The sequence below is a fragment of the Hibiscus syriacus genome, unplaced genomic scaffold (assembly GCF_006381635.1).
Source record: "Hibiscus syriacus cultivar Baekdansim isolate YM2019G1 unplaced genomic scaffold, ASM638163v2 tig00111388_pilon, whole genome shotgun sequence".
In the NCBI taxonomy this organism is placed as follows: Eukaryota; Viridiplantae; Streptophyta; class Magnoliopsida; order Malvales; family Malvaceae; genus Hibiscus; species Hibiscus syriacus.
The window spans coordinates 806,380-830,410 of record NW_024063076.1 but is presented as its reverse complement, the minus strand read 5'-3'; the positions used below and the strand labels follow the sequence as shown (position 1 = coordinate 830,410).

At 33.3% G+C, this 24,031-nt stretch overlaps 3 protein-coding genes and 1 long non-coding RNA gene across 4 annotated transcripts; 2 read left to right on the top strand and 2 right to left on the bottom strand.

Moving 5' to 3' along the window:
* Positions 1 to 85: 85 nt before the first annotated feature.
* LOC120160005 (ubiquitin-conjugating enzyme E2 7-like) lies at positions 86 to 1,932 on the bottom strand. The gene is made up of 6 exons (XM_039170478.1): positions 1,802 to 1,932; positions 1,587 to 1,689; positions 1,168 to 1,265; positions 989 to 1,089; positions 468 to 545; positions 86 to 364 (listed from the first exon to the last, which is right to left on the bottom strand). Exons 1-6 carry the CDS (start codon positions 1,842 to 1,844, stop codon positions 287 to 289), a joined length of 501 nt encoding a protein of 166 aa, XP_039026409.1. The 5' UTR covers positions 1,845 to 1,932; the 3' UTR covers positions 86 to 286.
* Positions 1,933 to 3,792: 1,860 nt separating this feature from the next.
* On the top strand, positions 3,793 to 4,324 carry LOC120160007. Its single transcript, XR_005519395.1, has 3 exons — positions 3,793 to 3,875; positions 3,952 to 4,007; positions 4,080 to 4,324. It is a non-coding gene; the product is annotated as an uncharacterized LOC120160007 (long non-coding RNA).
* A 1,116-nt stretch (positions 4,325 to 5,440) lies between these two features.
* On the bottom strand, positions 5,441 to 10,137 carry LOC120160001 (inner membrane protein PPF-1, chloroplastic-like). Its single transcript, XM_039170471.1, has 11 exons — positions 9,686 to 10,137; positions 9,465 to 9,575; positions 9,280 to 9,354; positions 9,139 to 9,199; positions 8,716 to 8,789; positions 8,505 to 8,609; positions 7,853 to 7,960; positions 7,660 to 7,760; positions 6,834 to 6,983; positions 6,620 to 6,749; positions 5,441 to 5,668 (listed from the first exon to the last, which is right to left on the bottom strand). The coding sequence occupies exons 1-11, from the start codon at positions 10,016 to 10,018 to the stop codon at positions 5,561 to 5,563; spliced, it is 1,356 nt and encodes a 451-aa protein (XP_039026402.1). The 5' UTR covers positions 10,019 to 10,137; the 3' UTR covers positions 5,441 to 5,560.
* A 4,638-nt stretch (positions 10,138 to 14,775) lies between these two features.
* On the top strand, positions 14,776 to 16,031 carry LOC120160003. Its single transcript, XM_039170476.1, has 2 exons — positions 14,776 to 14,868; positions 15,131 to 16,031. Exon 2 carries the CDS (start codon positions 15,167 to 15,169, stop codon positions 15,923 to 15,925), a length of 759 nt encoding a protein of 252 aa, XP_039026407.1. The 5' UTR covers positions 14,776 to 14,868; positions 15,131 to 15,166; the 3' UTR covers positions 15,926 to 16,031.
* The last annotated feature ends 8,000 nt before the right edge of the window (positions 16,032 to 24,031 follow it).

Here is a 24,031-nt window from a genome sequence, read left to right as displayed (position 1 = left end):
GTTAGTGATAATGGCAAATTCATGGACTTTATTAGTTAGTCTTAACTGCTACCGTAGAAAAATATTATATCACAATAACGTTTGCCAACAAAAAGTAAACGCTTTCGAATACGAGAGTTATTACAATTACTCCAACCAAAAGCTAAAACGGAGAATTTCATTCAAGAAAGGGGTAAAGTGTGGGGATTTCAGATGGCATTCTACAAGGACACTTACGCCATATCCCCACACAATCAATTGAAAGCATTCCCTGGGTACACACACTGTAGAGAAGAAGAAAAAAACATCATAACATTTCTTGTGACCGTCTTACACAACGGCTAACTTTCTTCCTGAATTCATCTCTCGTCTCTCTCCATTCTTTCTGTGAATATACACAAAGAAGTCGCGGTTTAGTTCTTTGGTTCATATAACAAAGGGCAAAGTTGCACCAGAAGGGAAATATATGAATCGAAACAATCACTTACTGCAGCTTCAACATTTGCAGGAGATTCGTCGTTAGGGCTGGAAAGCATTGATATGATACTCAAAACAATGCTTTCAACCTGCCAAATAGCATGTGAATTTTTCAAGAGAGTGGAAAACAATAATTTCCAAAACAAAAGGTTCTAATGACACCTCAACCAAGCTAAGCCTTTATCTGAAACCAATTATGTTACTGCACATGAACTTTTTCTCCATGTCATCCTTATGGGGAATTTAAGGTACTCACACAATTTACAAGTTACCCAATGGTTTTCATCATCCTTCTTTAGTGCTTTTCTTTCAGATATCTTCCACCTTTAACATAGTTCTTATACAACAAAATACATCATTTTCAACCTTCACACTAGTAAGAATAGATCATTTAGTATCAACATTTAGATTCATATAGAACTTCGGTTTCTACTTACATACATATCTCTTACAACGAATATGAATGTTATTAGCACATGAGCAATCATAAACAAAAGAAATTTCAAAAATATATTACACTTCATAAACATACCGTATGGACTGGCATCCAGCGCTCACTTGCAAGCTCATACCCATTTGGATCATCACCGGGAGGATGAAGTATTGATATGCAGACACGCCCGTCGGTATAAACTGAAATACACATAAAGATAGAACTAATTCTTGCATCATATAAAGGCAAGTAAGAAATTGAGTAAACAAAAGGTATACCATTAGGATGCCAGATCTCTGATGTAAATTTCACCGTTGGAGGGCTGTTTGGATAATTATGTGGAAAACTCATTATGGCATTGAAAAATCCCCCTTCACTAAAAAATAGATTATTTATATTAAGCAACATTATCAGTAAAAATCAGAAAACAAGTCCCCCAGATGAGAGATTAGCAACACAGAAAAAGAAAATCAACGGAGCTCAATTCAATGTCAAGATTACTGAAGACCAATAATACTAAACGGAGAATAAGCAACAGGAAGGTCCAATGATCGTAACACTTCATTTAAAGGTCATAACATCAGTTCATGATCCGATGTCAAACAAACAAAACCCACATCAAAGAATCCACAAGAAACACTATATTCCAATTAAAGTAGCAAACTTTAACAAGAAAAAGAAAAACAAAGGAACTTACTAGAGAGTATCAGGAGGTCCAATAATTGTAACACTCCATTCAAAGATATTGCTCTCATCAACCAACCCAGCTGAGAACCCATCAACCGGATTCTTGCAAAGATCTGCAAAAAGATCGATCGGAACCCGATTAAAAAAATCTTACCAAAACCCCACAAAAGGAACTCGTATATTATACGTATTCATTAAATTGAAAACGATGGAAGAAAATAGTACCTTTGAGCTGCTTCTGAAGGAGGAGGCTGGCCTGAGATGCCATGTAAAAATACAGAGAGAGAGAGAGAGAGAGAGAGAGAGCTGCAAAACAACTCTTCGAATTCAAGAAAGGGAAAGCAAAGAGAAAATTAAAAGCAGTCACTTCGTTTCTCTTTATAGATAGAGATTTCGGCGATACTGGACTTAAATATTGCGCACAGGAGAGCAAGGATTAGGTACGGTTTGATTTGTTTCCACATTCGTTTTGGCGCGAATCAAAAGTTGCCACGTAAGAGTTCTGTCAGGAGTGTGGTTGGGTAAATATAACTTTTGGTAATTAATTTCGGTATTTGTGCAATTTGGTAATTAAGTTTTTGTTGGTGATAGTAGGTATTTAATTTTTTTTAATTAATCACTAGTATCCGATTTATTGACCGACTAATCTAGGTCTGGTACTTCAGAGGCAAGGGCGACCCTCCTAACCCAGTTTACTCCATTCGAAAACGTCAGGATTCAAACATGACTTTACTTAACGGATCTAGTACATCATCTCACTATATTAATTAGTTGTTAATATTTAACTTCTTTTTTTAATTATGCAACTAGGTTCTTAAACTTTGTGGTGGTGGGGAGGGGGTGCGATCAGGGATGGCAACAATCCGAATTATCATCGGATTTTTGGTTAATTAGACCAAAAAATATATATCATCCATTCGAATTTTATTTGATCCAAAAAATTTATATATTACATTTGATCGGACTCGAAAAATATATGTACTCCACCCGACTCTGACTCGATCATATATAAATTAAGGATTTAATTAAAAATAATAATAATTTTTTAAATAAATTATATTATTATCCTCGAGTCGGGTCGAAGTTTTTTACCCTCCACCCGAAACTGACCCGACCCGAATTCATCGCTTAAAAAATACAACCAGACTCGAATTTGATATTTTTTTTAAAAAATTCGATCCGATCATATTGAAACCCTTCGGATGCGAGTGAAATTACTATCCCTAAGTGTGATTAGGTATTCAAGCCATCTAACATATTTTAATACACACGTTCACATATCTTAGCTTAAACTTTAATACGCGTAAATCAAGCCACCTCGGTTGTAAAAAGAATTGTTGTTATTTTTAAAAATTTTAGATTCAAACAACAAATATTAATTTGTATTTATCTAAATTAATAAAAAAAACTTTAACTATTAACTTTTAAATATGTTTAAATTATAAATATAGAATCAAAATTTTAAATAATAATTGTAATATCCATAATGAATCAAAATTTAAAAAAAAAATAATGAACACATTTCTTTTAGAATCATGTCGTAATGTTCATGATATCCATAATTGTAATATCTCACCTGCAATTGAAACCGTAATGGTAATTTAATACGAAAATCGCAACGTGGAAGTAACTGTCATCGTCAAAGTTCATTTTAACCAAGCTCGCCGGGAGTTCATGGATTTTAGGGTTTAGTTTACCGGCAAGATCCCTTTCGCCCTGACAGTTACAACCGAAACAAAGGAGCAATCAGTTCACATTTTGTGTATATAAAACCCTTTCTCCTTCCATGAAGCTTGAATCCACTTCACAGCTCACAATCAAGAAATCTCTAAACAATCCAACTATATCATTTACCCAATTTCTTTCTTCCATTCCAATGGGGGAGAGGCCTCCAAACACCATCAGATTTCCGAGGAATACTCCAACTGGTTTCCTCTTATGCATCCATTGCAGAACTCACCTCGCCCCTCTTTACGACTGCCTTGGCTCTGTATGTATCTATTGTCTTTGTATTTACTTACTGCCTTGTCAATTCTTGTAGGATATATACTTACTTTGAACCAAAATTTCAGATAGAATGGCCGACCCCGGCCAATGGAGTTATCTTCCGTAGCGCGTAAGATACCTCTCATCTACATTTCATTGTGTGATAAAGTAGAATCGTTATAATTTAATCTTTGTGCTTCGTTGACTATACAGCGTCAATGTGCGGGCCGATCGCTTTGGTTTGTTTCGCCATAATATTCCAATGGTGTATGTCCGTTGCAATGGCTGCAACAGAATCATCGGCGAGAAGATTGTAAGTTCTTTTTTTTTGGGGGGGGGGGTTTCGATGATTGTTTACAAACACTATCTGATCCGCCTAATGGTTCCAGGGTGTCCGTGATCCGCCTGCCAACCGTGTATATGAAGGGAATTACATATTTCATTTGTAAGTTGTTTTCTTTCCAACAGTGAATCATATATTCCGGAATTGGGTTTTGAACGAGAATGGTGGCTGCAGGGACCATGTACTGCGTTGGGATGGATACGATTTGCGTGATCCTATCACAAGCGACCTAGTACTCGACAACGATGGAATCCCTTAACTCAAAGCTCACCAAGAATGCAATTTCTACTAGTAAAAATCCAGTTTTGTTGCATTTGTTCTTCATTTTAGGATTCTCTGAATACCGTAAATGTGTGGATATTGTCGTTGGTAATAGTGGCTGTTGGCTCTGGTAGTTTGTGAGAGATTGTTCAGCTAAAACAGGGATCTTGTAGCCAAAGCCAATATTTTGCGCAGGGAAACTATTAGACTTGCTGTTCAACGCCATTGATTCTTCAATCCAACTTACAAACATGCATAATACATACACCACATATTACATATAATTAAAGTTCATGTTGTTGGTAACAGTCATGCATAAGCGGTGGGCTATCATGTTAGAATTTTTTAATCTTGACAATCTTGTACATAATCCCCCAGCACTTTTCACAAACATTCTTAAATCTATTTTCAAGTTTGGTTATGATTACAGAAAATGTACCGTTAAAATGCTCCTCCATTCTTGTAAGAGTCCCATAAATAGACTAAAGCAAGCAACGGATACAACCACCTAGATAAGATAAGAGGGCAAGTTCTAATCTACGTTCTTCTACTAGCATGGCTCCTTGTAGATCCTCAACTCCCAGGGCTACCAAATCAATGTTCAAGTCATTGAATCGGGCAATCTTACATTATCTCTTTTAGCATTCGACGCATACCACGCAACTACATCAAGCAGGCTTTCCGTATTTTTCTAGCTTCTAAATTGTAACGAATTTATGTTTTTCCTTTAGTGCCAACAGTTGACTTCACGTTCAGATCTCGAGTTCAAGTGAGACATGTATTACCTGCATGGGTAAGCACTGTGTTGTCTCTTTAAGATTAAAACTAGTATAATGAAACCCATTCACGAAAAAGTCTCCTTACTACTGTAATAAAATGATGGAAAAGCAGGTTAAAATGAGGAGGGTTCATAACTCCCAATCTGGACCGAACCCATTAGAAAATCAACGACCACAACGATGGATGCAACAGCCAATGTGGGAGATAGGATAAGGTGACACCAATTGGATTGGAGGTCAGATATGTCTTTGTAGGAAAAGAATTTTAATTTTAAAGATACATATGAAAAAGCAAGTATTGGTGTACTATTATATGCTTCTATCACAAATGTTTAACACTGCAAGATTCCTATCACAAATGTTTCCAGGGATGAGGCTTGAAATACTTAAGCTAGCTCGACATACCAAAAGATAAAAATGTCAGATTAGTAGTTCACAATTGAGTAACGACTGAAATAAGAAAAATATAGGCCTTTTGGAGCATGGACGTGGTGGTTTTTTAATCAGAGTTGTTTTCATGATTTTACAAAACATCTTGAATGAGCCAACATCAAAATTGCCACTAAATTAAAAATAATACACTTCTTCAGATATACACAACTCACTACAATCTTCTCATACAGCACGCTTCCGCTTAGTTCTCTTGCTTCGTCTTGGCTGCGAAATATTAGGAAATTGTTTGCTTTCATTGGAAGCATATGCTTCTTCAAGTCTCTCACCATCCTGTTAGAAACTTGAAATTAGTTGTTGGTTTAACAAGCGAAATGTGGTCAAGTTTCAGATTTGCAGGCAGTAATTGGCACAACTTCAAATGGTAAAATATTAGGAAATCATCACACCAACACATCAAATTATCAGCCTCCGACCTAAAAGCCTAAAATAAAGTTTATGTTTATCAACATAGAAAAAGGCAAACCTCGCATACCTGTATAGATTTGTTACTACTGAAATAGGTAATGCAATTTTACATATATTCTTCTAGAACAAGAGAATGGCCAGTGCTGTTTTAGAGTTAACCACAGTCGAATAGACTTCATTTATGCATATAGACAAGACAGGTGTGGTTGTAGCTGATGTCCCACTCATGTTACTAACTAATCCTCCCCATGTTAATAGCATGCACTAACTTACAAAAGAAAATGTTTGATTTTATTGCATAGTTCAATCAATATTGGATTTTGCAGCAGTGGAACCCACCTACAGACACCATAAAGTCAAAACTTTGTGCGTGTAATCATGCTTCCATAAACACGCAGTCACAGATTAATTTCGTCTCTTCCTAAAGATGACTAGCTTCTCATGTCATTTTTGCTTCTTTTTTTGCTGCCCTATATGGCAATTTAGAAAATCCATAAATGACAGCTAAAGTAGTACTATCGTCGCTAATGACTTCATAGAATTCAACTTGCAAGGTTAAAACCTTGCAAATGATCCTATAAGAAAATTCTGTTTGACAGCCATCAATCTAAACAAGACATCATTATCTTCTAGAGGGTAATAAAAAACATATGGCAAGTTCAAGAAAGTAGTAATATTCCACCAGCATCCACTGTGCATTGGGCTCTATACCCCCTTTGTTTATTGTGAGAATAAATCTAGAGAAATTCCAAACATGGATTAGAGAGACCTTAAAATGAAAAGAGCAGCCTCTAGTCACTGAAAGTAAAAATTTACCTTGCCCTTTGTCTCATCCTCTGACTCCCCATCAGAATCAGATGCTGAATCTAGAGCCTGAGCCTCATCTGCTGACAGAGCCTTGCTTCCTTTCTTCTTCTTCTTCTCTTCTTCTTTTAATTGCCTGAACCTGTTAATTTCCATTTGTTTTTCAGCATGCTAAATTTGAAGCAAAAACAGAACACTGTTATCATTTAAAAAGCCAGGCACTAACCTATCCCCATGACGTTCTGTCTCAGCAGCTGAACGTTTTGCACGTCCTGCGGTAATAATTCCACTAGCGCTCTCATCAACAACAGGTTTTGCACCACCTAATTTGCGTAACCACACTTGTTGTGCAGTGCTAAGGACATTGTTTGTAAACCTGAAAATGGGCACATCTCAGAAACGACAAACCATATAGCTGAATAGTAAGATGAATTTTTACAGCAAGTTGGGTGTACCACTATTTTGTAAAAGGGAAAAAGGTTATAGTGTTCAAGTAAACAACCTCATCTAGAAGGCTAGAACAATCAACATGTTTATACACATTCAACAGAAAAGACAAACAAGGACAGAATCCACACATATGATGCAGCATAATGTCAAAACAAATGAAGATAGTACATGCGGAGATATAGAGGTTAGTGCTCGAAATTAAATATGGAGGAAATCAAAAGCAATGAAGCTGGGACAATTTATTCTCGTATGCAAAGTCAGTTACGTATCTTATGCAAACATATGCAAATTCAGTCACGTATTTTATGCTAATATATGCAAATTCCAATTGCATATCTACATCCAACCTCAAAAGGAATTATTAACAACAGAAAAATACAAGAAAAAAATGAATTTTGAATTCTCTAATCCTGTTGGAACATACACCATTGTAAAATTAATGATAGTGCAAGTATAAAATGTTTCAGTCATGGTTCAGAATGATGACCATACAAAGCCACTGCATATATTATATGTTTGTGACACAATCAGAAACTAAACTAGAAGCCAAGTGCATATTGCTAAGCCTATTGGTTTCAGTAAAAGTGCTAAAAGAGACCAACCAGTAAATTGATAATCCTGATGGAACAGATAACGAAAAGTAACCAATCATAAGTGGAAGAAACTTGAGAACAAGAAGTGTATTCTTTTGGGCTGGATCCGTCTGTCCAAAAAAAATCGAGATGTTTAAACTATTAACCAAATTAATATGTCAAATCGGAATGAAATGGAAGTAATGAAGGCTGTTCTTCTTACCTGGGGCGGCTTCATCAGCTCCATTGAAACATATTGACTAACAACAAGAAGCACAGGTAGAACAAGGTATGCAGCAGTGTCATGCCAACCCAATGGCGGATGGCCATCCTACATGATCATTGCCCCTCATATGTTAGAGAATAAAATCAGATGTATGAACCAAAGGAAGAACGTGGTTTCTGCACCTGGTCAACAGAAGCTACATCTCAAAACTCTAATTTGCTATTCTTAATCTAATCTCAGCTGTAAAATATAGTTAAGCCATAGCTTCACACAAATTTAGTAGGTATTATAAATTTATAATCATATTTTTTTCATCCATCGAACCAAAGGTAAATATGCTACAAATTATTAGGGTAATTATAAAGGTAAGGTCAATATAATCAATCTTCAAAAATAGTGGTCTCATTCGCACAATTGCTAATAAACAAATCAACACCAATGAGACTAAAATACTTAAATAAGTAACAACAATCAGTCTCTTTAACACCTCTGTAGCATTTAAAAAGAAGATAAAAAAGTAAAATAGAGAGTTGTCACAGACTCACAGACAAGTGTAAGATACAAACAAATAAGGAAATCCAAAATGCTGAAAACTACAAAATAATGAAGAGAATTGTTAACCATCAAAGTTTGGGAGTAAGTTCATTACCACAAATGGAATAAGCCAAGAAATTCCAGACCCGCTTTGTCGAGCAGCAATTGTAGTTGGCCCCCCCAAAGAAGGGATCCAAAAGAAACCTTCCGTCAACAATCCCTTTGAGTAAAAATTTGCAGCAATTAGTAATCAAAGTTTTTTGACATGTGAAAGTGTTCTCCAACATCATTCAGAAATCAGAATGCTACGTCATCCACTTTAGTACCTCATTTGCCACATTTGAAAGAGCTTGATACAGGCCTATCCAGACTGGAATAGTGGCTAAAGTAGGGAAGCAACCTGCAAAGACAAAGATTTAAGATACTGATGAGCATTGTCCTATCTCCTATGAAGCTAATAACTATAAGACTCAAGGCCTACATAAAAATGAAGAGAGGCAAAAGGCCTGAAGAGAAAGAATGGCACGAGAACCATTGCATCATAAATTCATTATTTACTCCCTTTCATAAAATAATACTAACATTTAAGTTCAAGTCAATTGCCATACAACCATCATAAACTCTCTATCATCGGTTTTTATAAGATAAGATACCAACAAAGCAAAAAAAAAAAAGCTTTCAAAAGAAGCTAAATTTAATTAAATTTGGAAGAAAAAACATGAATATCAAGTGGTTAATCAAAAGGATACCTGCCAAAGGATTAACCCCAGCCTGCCTATACAAGCGAGAAGTTTCGAGTTGTATTCTCTCCTAAATAGAATCAAAAGAGAAAAAATGAACCTTTCCAATCAATAAAAAAGTAAGTAATCAAATTCAAACTTCCGTATTACCTGATTTCCAGCGTATCTTTGTTGGATAGCTTTTATTTTTGGTTGAAGATTTTGCATAGCTAGCGTTGATTCCACCTAAAAACCATCGTCAATGTTAACTTTCGAGTTTCGAGATGGAAATAATCAAACCCACATCTAAATTTTAAGCACTTTCTTTTCCTAAACAAGTTGAACCAAAGGCAAACCTGCTGCTTTGTCAAAGGAAACGTAGCAATCTTAACTATAACCGTAAGTAATATAATCGCAAATCCATACGCGTAAGGCACATGTAATGCCGATAATCCGTCTTTCAACACCTAAACGAAAAAATAATAATTCAGCAATATTTAGTTAGATAATTAATCAGTAATTAGTTTTTGATGTGTAGAATATGTGTTTACACGGGGACTTGGGAGAGAAGCTTCACCTTGAGAACAAATTCCATTGATTCAGAGATGAAACCGAACCAACCACCATTTTTCTGCGTGGCATCGTCAGCAGACCCGGCAGCGGTGGCGGTTGGATCCTCCGCAACAGCAGCGTCGGCGAGAGTGTATAGGAGGCTCTCAGCTTTGGTAAAAAGTGCTTGGAAATCGACGGAAGAATCAAGTGAAGTAATCGGAGGGATTTCGTTGAAGCTTAGACGGATTCCGGTGGAGGCAAGTCTAGAGTTAGTATAGAGGCCACCATGGCGAAAGCTTTTTGATGATGGAAGTGGGGTGCCGATGAACGGATGTGATGAAATTAGAGCCCTCGCCATGGATTTTGCTTGATGAAAGATTCTTTTGACAAGCAAAAGAGTTTTTTTTTTCAGGGAGTCATGAGTAGGGGAGAAACTGAGATGAGATGAGGTTATGGCAGAGACTTTTTTTTTTTTGTTGAAAATTGTCCTTGTTTTTATGGTTCGTAACCTCCCGATTCCTGTGCGCGGTGGATTTCACAGCCAATAAGGTTATTCCACGTCATTATGCCATTGAATTTGGGAATAAAAAATGGCACATATCGGCATGGCGTATGGGTTTGAATTTGATTACCTTCTAACCGGACTGCTTTGGACGTTTTTTGAACTAACACTCCATTTCCAATTGGGTTCTAGAAAAACAAATAAATTAAAATTCGACCCTAAATCTAAAAGACTTAGAACCCCAAAAATCTAGACGACTTGAAACCAATAGGGCAGTCCAAAATGTGTATATAACGGTTCAGCCCAATGAATGGCTGTATGGCATGCTTGGGTCACTCTCAACCATCTTAGGCCTGCCGTCGCTAACAATAACTAAACACCAACCATCGTTATACATCTATACTACCAAATACGGTAAAATTGATCCAATAGGTTACACGGATAAAAAACTTGGCCTAGACCATATCTAAAATTAATTTACGATCCACGGTAAATGTTACAGTGTAAGATAAACTCATTATATCCACTTGACGAGTTTATCCAAATAATAATTTTTTATTTAAACTCATCATGTCGAGATGATAAATTCAAAAAAAATACAATTTATTTATTAAAATTTTCTCATATCACAGTGAAATTTTTCAATAAAATAATATATTTTATTGAAACTCGTTATGCTCACGTGACGAATTTTAAATCACTATATCAAATATAATTTCTAAAATAAAATATATAATATCATATTAAATTAAATAAATAAATAACTCGCCTACGATATTGAGCTAAAACAAATACATCATTGTTGCTTCGAACATTCCATTAATAACAATTGAAGGAAACCGAGAGGCAAACACCATAAGTCATTTTACCTTATTCGAAGGGAATAAAATATTATTACTCCATATAACTTACAAGTGAATTCAATGAAATAATCCAAATTTAGGAGCCATTAGTTCTATAAAAGATGCTTCCAAAATCATTACCATTTCACAGTTCTTTTTTAAATGCCTCGGCGTACCAAACCCGGGGGCCCTTTAAGGCTTGCACTTTCGCCGTATTCGCCCCATAAAGGAGTAAAATTTTGATGCTTAGCCAATCGGTCGTTTTCGGAGCTTACTTAGATGATTAGACCTGTACAGTTTTCGCATTGATCCATCAGTTTTCGATGTTGTTGGCAATGGTCCCTTGTGCACTCTGATATCCAACCCATATGGGCCATGTTTATAATTTCAGTTCGGCATCAATCGACGTCGAGTTCAATACCCTTTCAGGTGGGTCTTAAATCCTTAACAATGGGTCACACGGGTGGATCTATCCATCAAGTCCCCCATAGGGGTGGGAATAGGTCAGGCCGATCTACAGGGGTTTACGGCCTGAACTATTTAATAAAAAGGTCAGGCTCAGGTTTTTTTTAAAAGTATATTAATTTAAATAGGTCAGGCTTTGAGTTATTATTAAGTCTTATAAGCATAATAGGCCAGCCTATTTAGAGTGACTACTTTGTAAAATGCGCCTAAGTTAGAGTGACTTAATATAGACTTTACTCTAAAATTAATGACTAAACTGAAAATATTTGACTAAACTATAGGGTCTAGAAGGTAATTAAGCCTAAATCTAATATATAAACCTAAAACTAAACAAACCCCCTTTTCCCATTTCTTTCTCTCTTCAATCTCTCCCCCTCCAATCATCTCTCACGAGCGGGTCTCCCTACCATTGTTTCATTCATTTTTTATTATATATCCATTACAAACATAAATAAATATCAACAAAATGGAGCATGGACGTCTGGGCGTCAGCAACATTTGATGGTGTGCTAGTGCAGACGTCGGGAACATCAAGGTATGGTGCTGACTTTGGGTACTATGCAGATAGGTATGTGGGACAAAAATTAGTGGTTAAAATACTTATATTATTTTTTTGGGTACCAATATATATGTGTCCAACTAAATTAACGTTAGATTAAAAATTAAACCAAATTATATATTAAGGGTTTGTTTAACATATTATAGAATGTGTGTTATTTTTTTTAGTAAAAATAACTATCAAATGAATATTAAATGTTTATTGTGAAACATGTTTTTAAACAGGCTAAGCCGAGCCAAAATAAAAGCCTTTGACATGCTAAAGGCCAGGCCGAGCCTACAAAATTCATCGTAGGCCAGACTCATGCCTATTAAAACATGACCTGGCCTTGTCTATTCCCACCCCTAGTCCCCCACTTCGGTTAGGTTCGAATAAGCTAGATTTTTTTAATGAAAAAAAAAGAAAACCTAAACTAATAGATCAACCTTTTATCTGCAAGAAAAGCATACCAGGATATTTGGTCATATAATCTGCCGTTTGGTCATATTTGGATCAAAATATGCAAAGGAACTCATTCAATTGTTCTGCTGATTCAATTCGGATTAGTTGATCAATAGATTAAAATTATATAAAAAAAATGAATGTATTCAAATAAAATATGAAATCAAGGTATAGATTTGCGTAAAAAAAAAAGGAAAAGTGGACAGAAAAGACAGTTAACGGTAGATTCTCTTAAGGCTCAATATCTTTAGTTCACATCTTCCCATCAAAACCCAAAGCTAGATTCTCATGGATGACCTTTTGCCACTCTCTTGAAATTCAGTTAAAGATTACTTGCAGGCAAAAAGGTCATAAAAGTAGAGTGATTAAATTGTGTGAAGTTAAAGTAAAAAAACAAAGGCTTAATATCAAAATAAGTGCCTAAACTATATAATTATTCTCAAATAGTGCCTAAATTATTTTTTTACTAATCCAAATGTCTAATGTTACAAATGTTACCCATTTAGGTGCACAGGCCTTCAACGACGTTAATTTTCCTGTTAAGTGACACGTATTATAATCTGATAATTTTAGAAATTTATTTTTTAAAATAAAAATAATTTATTTTTAAAAACCCCAATTTTTTCTAAATATAAAAAAACCTCAAACTCTTAAAATTTCTTATTCTAATCTCATTTACTCCAACCACCAGTCATCTTCGGCCACCCATTCGCTGGCGACTGGCCACCCATATTTCATCGACCACTAGGGATGGGCATGGGACCCGACTCGAAGGGTTTTGACCTAACCCGATCGGGTCAAATGTTTTTTTTTAATTTGGGTTCGAGTTTGGGGTCGTGATGTGTCAAGTTTTTTAAGGTTATGTTCGAGTATGGTCAAGTTTGGTTTTAGGGTAAAAAATATCCTACTCTAACTGAACCGAAAAATTATAATTTTACCTTATATATTTAGGGATAATTGCAATAATACACCTCTATATATTATTTTATTTCAATTAAATTCTTATTTTACTGAATAAAAATAATATTTTTAATAAATATATTATTTTAGGTCAGGTCGGGTCGGGTGGAGGATTTATAATTTTCAGGTCGGGTGGATAAAAAATCCCCATGCCCATCCTTACCGACCACCCGTCACAACTCTTACTATCATCTCAAAACCCTAAGTTCTCAAATCCCTAAATTTAAATTTCTAATCTCTAAAATCTCAAATGCTCATTCCCTCAAATTCGATTGTGATAATTGGTCATTTCGTTGACCATGGAAGCCAACCATTTGATCGACTATTTGATCGGTCGTTGTACCTTTGGTCGTTTGGCCATGGAAAGAGGGAGCAAGGGAGGGAAAAGGGGCACACAGGGGAAAGGTTTGGGATTTTTTAATGATATTTTTATTTTTTTTAAAAAAATTAAAATTCTAATATGGTGACAAGTGTCACTTAAAAGAGTTTTATAATAGCCGTTACGATCGAGGCACTTAACGGGTAACGTTTGTAATGTTAGGTACTTGAATGAGTAAAAATATAGTTTATGCACCTATTTGAGAATAACGGTATAGTTTGAGCACTAATTTTGGTATTAAACCAAAAACAAATAAATCTATCATCCGAGTATTACAGAGGGACCAAAACTATAATTTGACCCTTCTCTTCGTTTTAATAACTTTACTTCCTATGTGAGCGGCATTCTCCAAGCAATTACCATTTTCACAGACTCCAAAACACACATTTGGCAGACCCGCAATCATATATTTTACTTTTCTTTGCTCTCTTTTCAACGCTCTTTGTTTTGACTAGGAGTGTAAACGAATTCTCCACTCGACTCGAAAATTCTGAAATGAAGTTCAATTTAAAAACTCGTAAGTTTAAAAGTTTCAAGTTCAACTTGAACTCGAAATTCTAAACTGAAGCTCATGAGCAGCTCGAAAAGACTCGAAATGAAGAAATTTTTTTCTTAAACTTAACTCGATTGAAGCCTCAAACTCAAACTCGAACCTAAACTTTAAATACATGAAAATCTTACTGTATTTTTTATAAAAAAAAAATCAATACATAAATGTTAATATTATTAATAATTTATTTTAAAAAATAAAATTTTAATATATTATGTTTTCGAGCTGCTCACGAGCTTTTCGAGTCGAATATCAAGTAGCTCGTTTCGACTCGTTAAGAACTCGAGTCCATTCGATATGAGTTTTTATCGTGCCTTGATCGAGTCGATCGAGTAGCTCGCGATATGTATCCTCTCCTTTACAGACCTAGTTTTGACTATTCAATTTGCCTTCGGTTTTCAATTTCCACAAAATATAATTTCGCTTTCATTTTTTTTGTTTCCATTGGCAGTAAGCCTAAACAACTTTTGTGGTGTTCCTTTGTTTGCTTTGAGATTTTGAACTTAAAGGGTAAGTTTTGTATCTGAAGTAAGCTTTTTCCTCAGATTCCTAGTGGCGTTTGTTTTAGGCAAATTTGTACATTGCCCCCTTTATTCTTCACCACAAGGAATATTAACTTGTGAATGCAGTAAAAGTGAAGCTTATCCAAGGGTTCTTTCTTTATTTCATAGTAGTTTCCTTTAGAAATACGAGCTTTGTGATTTAAAGGCCTTTTTTTAATCTGACAAACTTTTTTTCCACTTTTGGTACTGAATTTCAAGCAAAATCCAAGATTTTATGTACCCAGGAGATGTGAATTTCAAGCAAGATGACATCTTTCAGTGGATTAGGGATTGGTTTAAGCTTGGTTTTTGGTTGTCTTTTATTAGCTCTTGTTGCTGAGCTTTACTACTTGCTTTGGTGGAAGAAGAGATTAATTGGAAGCTCACAAGTTGAAGATGATTACACCAAATACGCAAAGGAACTCATTCAGCTGTTCTGCTGGAAGAAATCTGCTTCTCTGCACGCATCCTCCAATACCAACAACATTCAAGATTTGGTCAAAGACCAAGCCATTAATGGCGTTGTTGAGCCAGATTTGGAACTCGGGTCAAGCAAGGATTTGCTGCTGAAGGGCTATGGCGAAGAGGGTATCGAATCAGAGCTCATGAGACTTCACAATCTGGCCGGCCCACCTAGATTCCTCTTCACAATCAAGGAGGAAACCGAGGAAGATCTTGACTCGGAAGATGGCCGGTCTAGAGGCGACAAAAGCAGAAAGGGTTCAAGAACAAGGAGCTTGAGTGATCTTATTTTAACCATCGACACTCCAATGGCTTCTCCTCAACCAACCAAATCACCTCCCTTAAACCCTTTAGGTTCTTATCACCGCCAGGGATTCAACCCTCTCTTTGAATCATCAACAGATGCCGAGCTAAATAAGCTGAGATCTTCACCTCCACCAAAGTTCAAGTTCCTAAGAGACGCAGAAGAGAAACTCTTGAGAAGATTGATGCTTGAAGCCGAGAAAAAGTACATAGAAATGGAGGTTCTCTTCAAGGTGAGAATATGCAAGGGTCTTTCTTAAAATTCATTATCGATAAGAACATGGAACCTCTCCAATGTTTACCGCAGTACCCTTCGAGTTCTTCTCAGGTGCCATTGCCTTCTTCTAATACAACATTCAGACCACCAGACAAGACAGACAGTATGCGTTAGATTCACTAAAAAAAATATGTAATTGATGATGGAATTTTGCGAGTGAATTTGTGACGAAATTTAATTTTATTAACGGAATTTTTTAGGGAATAGAGTGGTTAGTAAAATATTGGTCGAAACCAATATTTTCGAGGGAAGAAAGTAACCCGTTAAAAGTTTACTGACGGAAATCCGTCAGTATATTATTGGCGGAAAATTTAAATTCTGTCGGAATGTTATATATAAATTATATTTTATATTTTATATTTCCGACGAACATATCTTTTCCGTTGGGATATTTAAAAATATAAAAAGAAAATCTGAATTTTTAATTTCCGATGGATTACATATTTTCCTTCGAAAATTTAAATCTTACTTTTTAAAAAATGAGAGAAAATTTATTGGGATTCTGAAAAATTTTCTTTCCTTCCAAAATATTATGAATCCAAATTTTTATTTAATTAGTTAATTTGCCGAAAATTAATAATAATACAATTAAAATAGTTACATTAATTTAAAAAAAGGATAATAATAATAATAATAATAATAATAATAATAATAATAATAATAATAATAATAATACTAACAATTCCTTAATAAGAAAATAATAATAAATAATGAAAAATTAAATTCAGCATATTAACTAAGATTAAATATGGATTTACAACATATATTTCACAATTTAATATTTCTAATAAATATAAATATATGATTGTAAACTATACATAAAAAATATAATATTCAATAAAAAAAGAGAGTAAAATACAAAGTTTGTATACTTAAGAATTGTTATCATTTAAAAATTTTCAAGCAAACTACAAAATATAATGAAAGATGTTAATAATTAATTAAAAATAATATAATAAACAAAGTATATATTGAAAGAAATTACATTGAACAAAAACTAAAACTTACATCAATATTGATAATAATGATAATAAAAAAAATGATGAAATTAAGAGAAGAACATTTAAGGAGAAAAATGAGTTAATAAGAAGAGATGAAATGAGAAGAAAGAAATGAGAGAGAAATGAGTGTAGAAAGGTTTAAATAGGAAAAAATTAGGTAAAAAAGTGGATAAATTTAAAATTTTATGGTACAATGGAGGGAAATTGAAGGAAGTGGAAGCGGGTAAAAAAAAACTCCAAAAATTGTGACGGAACATGTATACTCGTCACAATTTTGTGATGGAATAGGTGGATATGTCAGAAATTTGTGACGGTTTCACAAATTTCGTCACAAATTTAAAATATTTTTTTTCTAAAAATTGAATTTTTTATGTGACAGAACATACAAATTTGTGACGGAATTGGTGGATCTGTCAGAAATTTGTGACGGGATCACAAATTCCGTCACAAATTTAAAATACTTTTTCTAAAAAATTATTTTTTTATAAAAAAATTATCATATAAAAAAATCATCCAACCCCTTACCAAGTGCACCAACCAAAAAAATATGTTTCCCGCAATAACTCTCATATATTGAATTACAATGTCACAAGCAACAACATGAAGGCGGACAAGCTGGATTGAGTAGTCATATTTGTTTGAGTAGTTGAAATCAAATATCTAAACTAGATTGGAGAGATGGAGTTGACGAGCTATATAAGCCAGATTAAATGTCTAAATAATCAAATTAAAATTTTCAAAAATTAATTAAAATTAAAATAGATTGTAATAAAATGTAATTTCAATAAGTATTATCTAAATTATTTTTGTTGAAAAAAATGAGATAATAAGAAGAGAAGAAATAAGAAAAAAGAAATTACAGAAAAATGAGTTTAGAAAGGTTTAAATAGAAAAAAGGTGTAAAATAAGTATGTTTCAATGGAGGGAGATTGGAGGAAATGAGCGGGTAAGTAAAAAACCTCTAAATTTTGTGACAGAATATGTGAACCCGTCACAAATTTTATGTTTCAATGGAGGGAAATTGGAGGATATGAGCGGGTAATTAAAAAAATACTAAATTTTGTGAGGAACATGTGGACCCGTCACAAATTTTATGTTTCAATGGATGGAAATTGGAGGAAATGAGAGGTAATTAAAAAAACTCTAAATTTTGTGACGGAACATATGAACTCGTCACAAATTTTATGTTTCAATGGAGGGAAATTGGAAGTAATGAGAGGATAATTAAAAAAACTCTAAATTTTGTGACAGAACATGTGGATCCGTCACAAATTTTGATGGTCCACATATTCTGTCACAAAATTGAAAACACTTTTAAAATTATCACATAAAATAAAAATAGAATAATAATAATTTTGTTTCTTTTGTAATCTATTCGGGTAGTTATATTGTGCATAATTTTAAAGAAAAGTAAAAAATATAATTTTAATTTTAATTTTTTTTAAAAAAAATAAGGTAGTCGTCTCTAAAACCTCTCTCTAAATCCTAAGGAAGGAAAAGTGCACTAACCTTGTTGTCTTTTCATTTATGAGCAAATAAAAGTATTGAACCATTATAGTTCAACAAAACATAAGAGTATTCGGACATGACATTATCTTCGGGCATTAACCTCTGCATTATTCAACAAAGGTCATCGTAGCATGCATTAGGAATATGATATTGTGCTTTTCAGTGTATTCATTCGGAAACCATTGATAACTTGGACTCATTGCTACTGGGTCATATATGTTCATAAGAAGCACCAAATCTATCGTAAAACATTTGCATCGAACCAATTGGTGGTTGATCATCTTCTGACATATATGCATTTAATTCAGGACCACCAATATCTACTTCATGGGAATCATGATTGTTACCTCATGGATGCATACTTTGATATTAGAGTACTAGATCTCGTCAGATGGTTATAGTAACCAGTTAGAGAAAAACGTGGCTCTCCATAATGCACCCAATTGTAATAATATGGAACAAGCCATGGTGATCACATGAACTTTAATCATTTATGGATCTAAAAAACTTTTATTTATGCATTTAGGTCGATTATATGGACACCTAATATTTTCTCGATCCATAAATCTAGTCTTACTTAATGCAAATGTGATGAACTCCAACAGTGGCCGCTCGAAATCAGGATTAATAATGTGACCATTTATTAGCCTATCAATATTGTACATGATCGATCCATACTGAATACTAAAACATGTTTCTATGTATTATTAAATTGAGATACTTAAATTAGTAAAATTTTAAATAATAATTTTTAAATTTTTAATTTAAATTTTTTAATTTTTCTAAAAAATCAAGATTTATGGTATTATTATTATAAATTACATGCAAAAAATTTTAATTAACGTTTTTATTTATACGCAAAAAACATTATTAAACTATGTTACATGCAAAAATATTTTCTTTACTTGTTGACATATTTTACACCTTTTTAATTAAAAGGATAATACTAATAAATTGATAGCATTATGTTTTAAAAATAAATTTAAACTTACCTCAGCTCACAAATAATAAAATTTAAAATATTATTCTTCTTATAAATGTAAAAAATGATAATTATGTTATCAACATCATTAAAAAGAAGTTTATTAATTGATTAAAAACAACTTGCATTATTTTTTTTTTGAAAAGGAAGCTATTTGCATTATATATATTATCATTAATTATATGCAAAGCAATAACCTTAGAGGAAAAATTTTATTTTATTTTTATAAGAAGATGATTGAGTATGCTATATATAATTCATGAAATTAGATAGCTAAATCATGTAGACAAACAACATTTTACAATCAAAAATTACAATATAAAATAAAAAAGATAAATGCATATAAATAAAAAAAAGTAAAGAAATGCATATAAATGGTAATTGTTTACAGGTGGTGATAATATTTTTTTATTTCCGACGGAATGATTTTTCCATCACAAATTAAATTAGTATATTTTTATTAAAGTGAGAAAAATTCCGACGGAATCATTGTTCCGTCATAAATTAAATTGATATTTTTTTATTGAAATGAACAAACTTTTTGACGGAAAAAATAATTTGGTCAAAAACTACATTTAGGTCACAACTTTGTGACAGAATAATTTATTTTCATTGATAAATTGTGATAGATTTTAAATTCGTCGGTAATTTGAAATTTTTTTGTAGTGATTCCTGAATCTTGGTCTGCTAGAGTTTCCCGTTCTTTTTTCTTCCTCTTAGTTTATTCTTTTCATCTACCACTGTATTAGTTCAAAACGTTTCCAGAATAGAGGAAAAATGGTAGATAACCATGGTCCATGACCAATCCTGTAACATCTTATTATGCAAAGATAACTTCATGTGTTTCCAGTTCACCATTGTCTGAAAGGGCAAACAATGCTTTCCCTTGTTTTCGCTTTAGATTTCTTAAAGTAATTACTGTCCTTAAGTGCTAATACGGCTAACCCTTTTTGTTCCGATTCAAAACAGTTGAAAGTTATGCATAAACTTACTTCCTTTTCCATGCCTGGTAAGATTTTACAGTTGTTTGTTGAAAATTTTAGCCTTATAATTGTCTTTTTGTCCAATCCAAAGTTAGCAGATACGTAAACTAAAGCTTTCCCTCCAAATGTTATGCGGTCTGGTGCGTCTTTGTACTATATAGCTTTATCAAATTAGTCCTTCAATTATAAAAATGATCAATTTAGTTGTTTCAGGTTTAACTTTGAAGTAAAGAAAAATTTTCAATAGGCCCAAGGAGCCATTTAATATATGCATTAAAGGAGGAGAAACAAGGTTGGTTCAAATGCTAAATAGCTTGATATCGCTTAAGCAAGATCTTAAGTTTGAGTCATTGTATATGCATAAAATCCCTGCCGAGAGACTTGCCCACCAAAATTAGATGTGCGACACGAGTCGATCCGAATTAGTCAATACGAAATCTTGAAAAGATAGGGGAAAAAAGTTTACAAACAGAAATAGTTGTGAGGTTTTACCTAAACAACAAGAAACGTCACTGTTATCACGCGATTCGACCGAAAGTTTGCCCCACTTTCACTTCTCGACATATTTTTTCAATTTCAAACAGTGAAAAGGTAGAGAAGGAAACAAAATATTTAATGATTCCACGTTGATAATGAAGATCATAGATTAAAAATTATTTTCCTTTAGATGTTGGATTGAGTTTTGTGAGTTTTAAAGAGAGTTTAAAGAAGAAGAAAAAAAAATTAAACTCTATATACGAAATGATGAGACTCTTTATGTAGATGAACTTCTTTTTAGTTTCTGATGCTTTGTTTTTAGCTTTGTGTGATGTTGATATCATTCTTATCCTGCCGTTGGATCATTTATATGTTGAGTCAATTATAGGTAAGGTTCATAAAAGATCGTGTAACACCAGTTATTTACCCGATTAATCTCGAGTTCGGATTCATATCAATCGAATGCAAGTCGAGTTCGATTATCATATTATTGGTTCAATTCGGGTTCAAGTCATTAATGTCATTGTTATTTTCTTGATTATAAGTGAAGAAAATTTTTGATAATACATGTTGTGAACACTAATTTTTTACTTGAACATGTTATAGGATGTTCAACACTTATTCCAATGCACATGCAAAAGCTATTGAAAGTTTGTGAAGTAAATTTATCAATATTATTAAAATAGTTTTATATATAGAAAAATTTAGAAAAATATGTTCGTAATTTGATCAACTGGTCAAACAATCTTATAAATATTAAATTATAGACTAGTAAAAAAGCTATATACAATCTTATAAATATGTTCGTAATTTGTGTAGTAGAATACGAAGAATAATGTAAACACTTTCTCTAATATATATTTATTGTCTTGAGTTATAATGTAAGTTAAAAGGTCATACAGGCAGGGACGGTAACGTCGCCGTTCTCCACCCGATCATGTTGCCAAACGCCAACGCACGAGTACGTAGTGCCAAGATCTATGCCGATTGCCGGACCCTCACCTTTGCCAGCCATTGATAAGCTCTTTTAAGTTGCAGATACCCAAGAAACAATAATTAAAAAGAAAAGTGTCTATGGAGTTCTCTAGGACGATCCTTCTTTAGTAGTGTTAAGTGTGTAATTGTTTTGAGCTCTTGACCGTATTCGATGGGTATGGGATTTTACCTATTCAAACTGCTTTACTATTTCTTTGTTATGGATGGTCTTGACTATTGACCATGTTAGTTAGAGTTTGTTTGGGTGTGTTTAGGAAGTATAAAACAACTTTTAGTCATTTAAATTGGTGACTTTTTTTTGTCTACATTAGTCCTTTAATTTGACAATTTCTCAACTTAGTCTCTAAAGTTTACTATTCTAGTACACATTAGTTTTACGGTTTAATCCTTAAATAATATATTTTTCAATTAATGTCTGATTTCACTTAAATCATATATTTTTCAATCAACATCTGATTTAACTATGATTTACTTTAGAATTGATATTCTTGAACGAACTTGTATTTAATTGCACAGTAATTTAGTATTTCTCATAAATTTCTAGTTATTAAAAAGTATCTTATTAAATTTATAAGTTAGTCCTCGTGATACGTAAAATAAGAAATCGAATGCCCTTTTGTGTTTCGATTGAGTTGATTGTTTTATGTTTGTTAAAAAATAGAAAGGGTTGAATAACTCGGTAAATGTTTTGTTTTATGATGCACGTGGTCTCTAAGATTCGATCATAATTCTAAATTGGATACAAGGTGTTGTGGATAGCTAACACAAGGAGGTCTAAAAAGGACCTTAAGACCCGTATTCTGTGATCATTTGTGACTGTCATCACTATGAGAATTGTATAAGGGAAACTGATGCTTGTTGTTGTTCTGGACAATTATCGCCCCGACTGCCTAAAGAATGAGAAGTATAGAGTTGTAGCTTCAAAGAGGTCTACCCCAGCATCCATAGGTCACATGCCTGTTAGGAGTTAGGGGTAATTATTATGAGTCCAATGCCCTGAAGGATCATGGCAATTAAAGCATGAAACTTGTCATAAAAGGGTGTGAGGCCTTCCTTGCATACATCTTGGATGTATTAAGTTCGACCATCAACTCATTCAATCTCGATAGTTTATTTTTCTTTTGAAGTGTTTCCAAAAGAATTAAAGGCACAATTGTAAGAACCTTTGAATTAATTTTTCAACACTTGCCTCCTTAATATTATCTACGAAATATTAAATATAAAACTCATTGTATATATGTGGAAGAGAATCCTTTTCTTAGTAATAGAAGCAAAGATTCCTTAGATAAGAAGATATGCATGCATGCATCTTTTTTTTTTTTTATTCTCAAGCTGCCTTCCCACTAAACAAAGTACTTTAATTTCCCACAATTTATCTCCAAGTACTCTACTCTCTTTGCTGTCTCAATCCAATAAAAGGGGGACTCAACCGAGAAAAGTGTATAGGAACGTGAAGGGAAATTAAGGGAAGAAAGACAAGTTACAAATTGCTATTAATTCCTCTAATAATTAAGAAAAAGAACATTCATGATATAAGCATTAAAGCTTAAGGGACAACGAGATTTCCTAAAGCAGCTCAAAAAGTTGATAGAAAATTGGTTAAACCCATAATCTTTTTCTTTTTCTAATTTGGAAAGGATACATCTTTATTGTGAATTGTCATAAATGTTCATAATTGACTTGAAAATTATCTCGTAGCACTAAATATGCAATCGAGAACATGGTGTCATGAACAATGTATGTCTGGTTAAACTACAAGAAATGTGATAATAATAAAATTTTACATTAAATTTTGATTAGTCCAGACGTAAGACCATCGGTTCAAATCGAATATTTGTCCTAGTTAAAATAAAAATATTAGACACAAAAATATAAATAAATAAAAAATAGGGTACATTACACGATTGATCACTTTCATTTAAGTTTTGTATATTTTTTCTCGCTAGATTCAAAAAACATATTATTTGATCACTTTCGTTATTATTTAATTAAGATGTGCTCACTAAGGCTAAATGTCGTTAGATCTTTAATGGGATGTTGACTTGACATAATGAATTTATAAAATTAAAAAGGGTATACTACACAAATGGTCACTAATGTTTGACTAAGTTTTCGTTTTCCCTACTAAAGTTTCAAAAGTA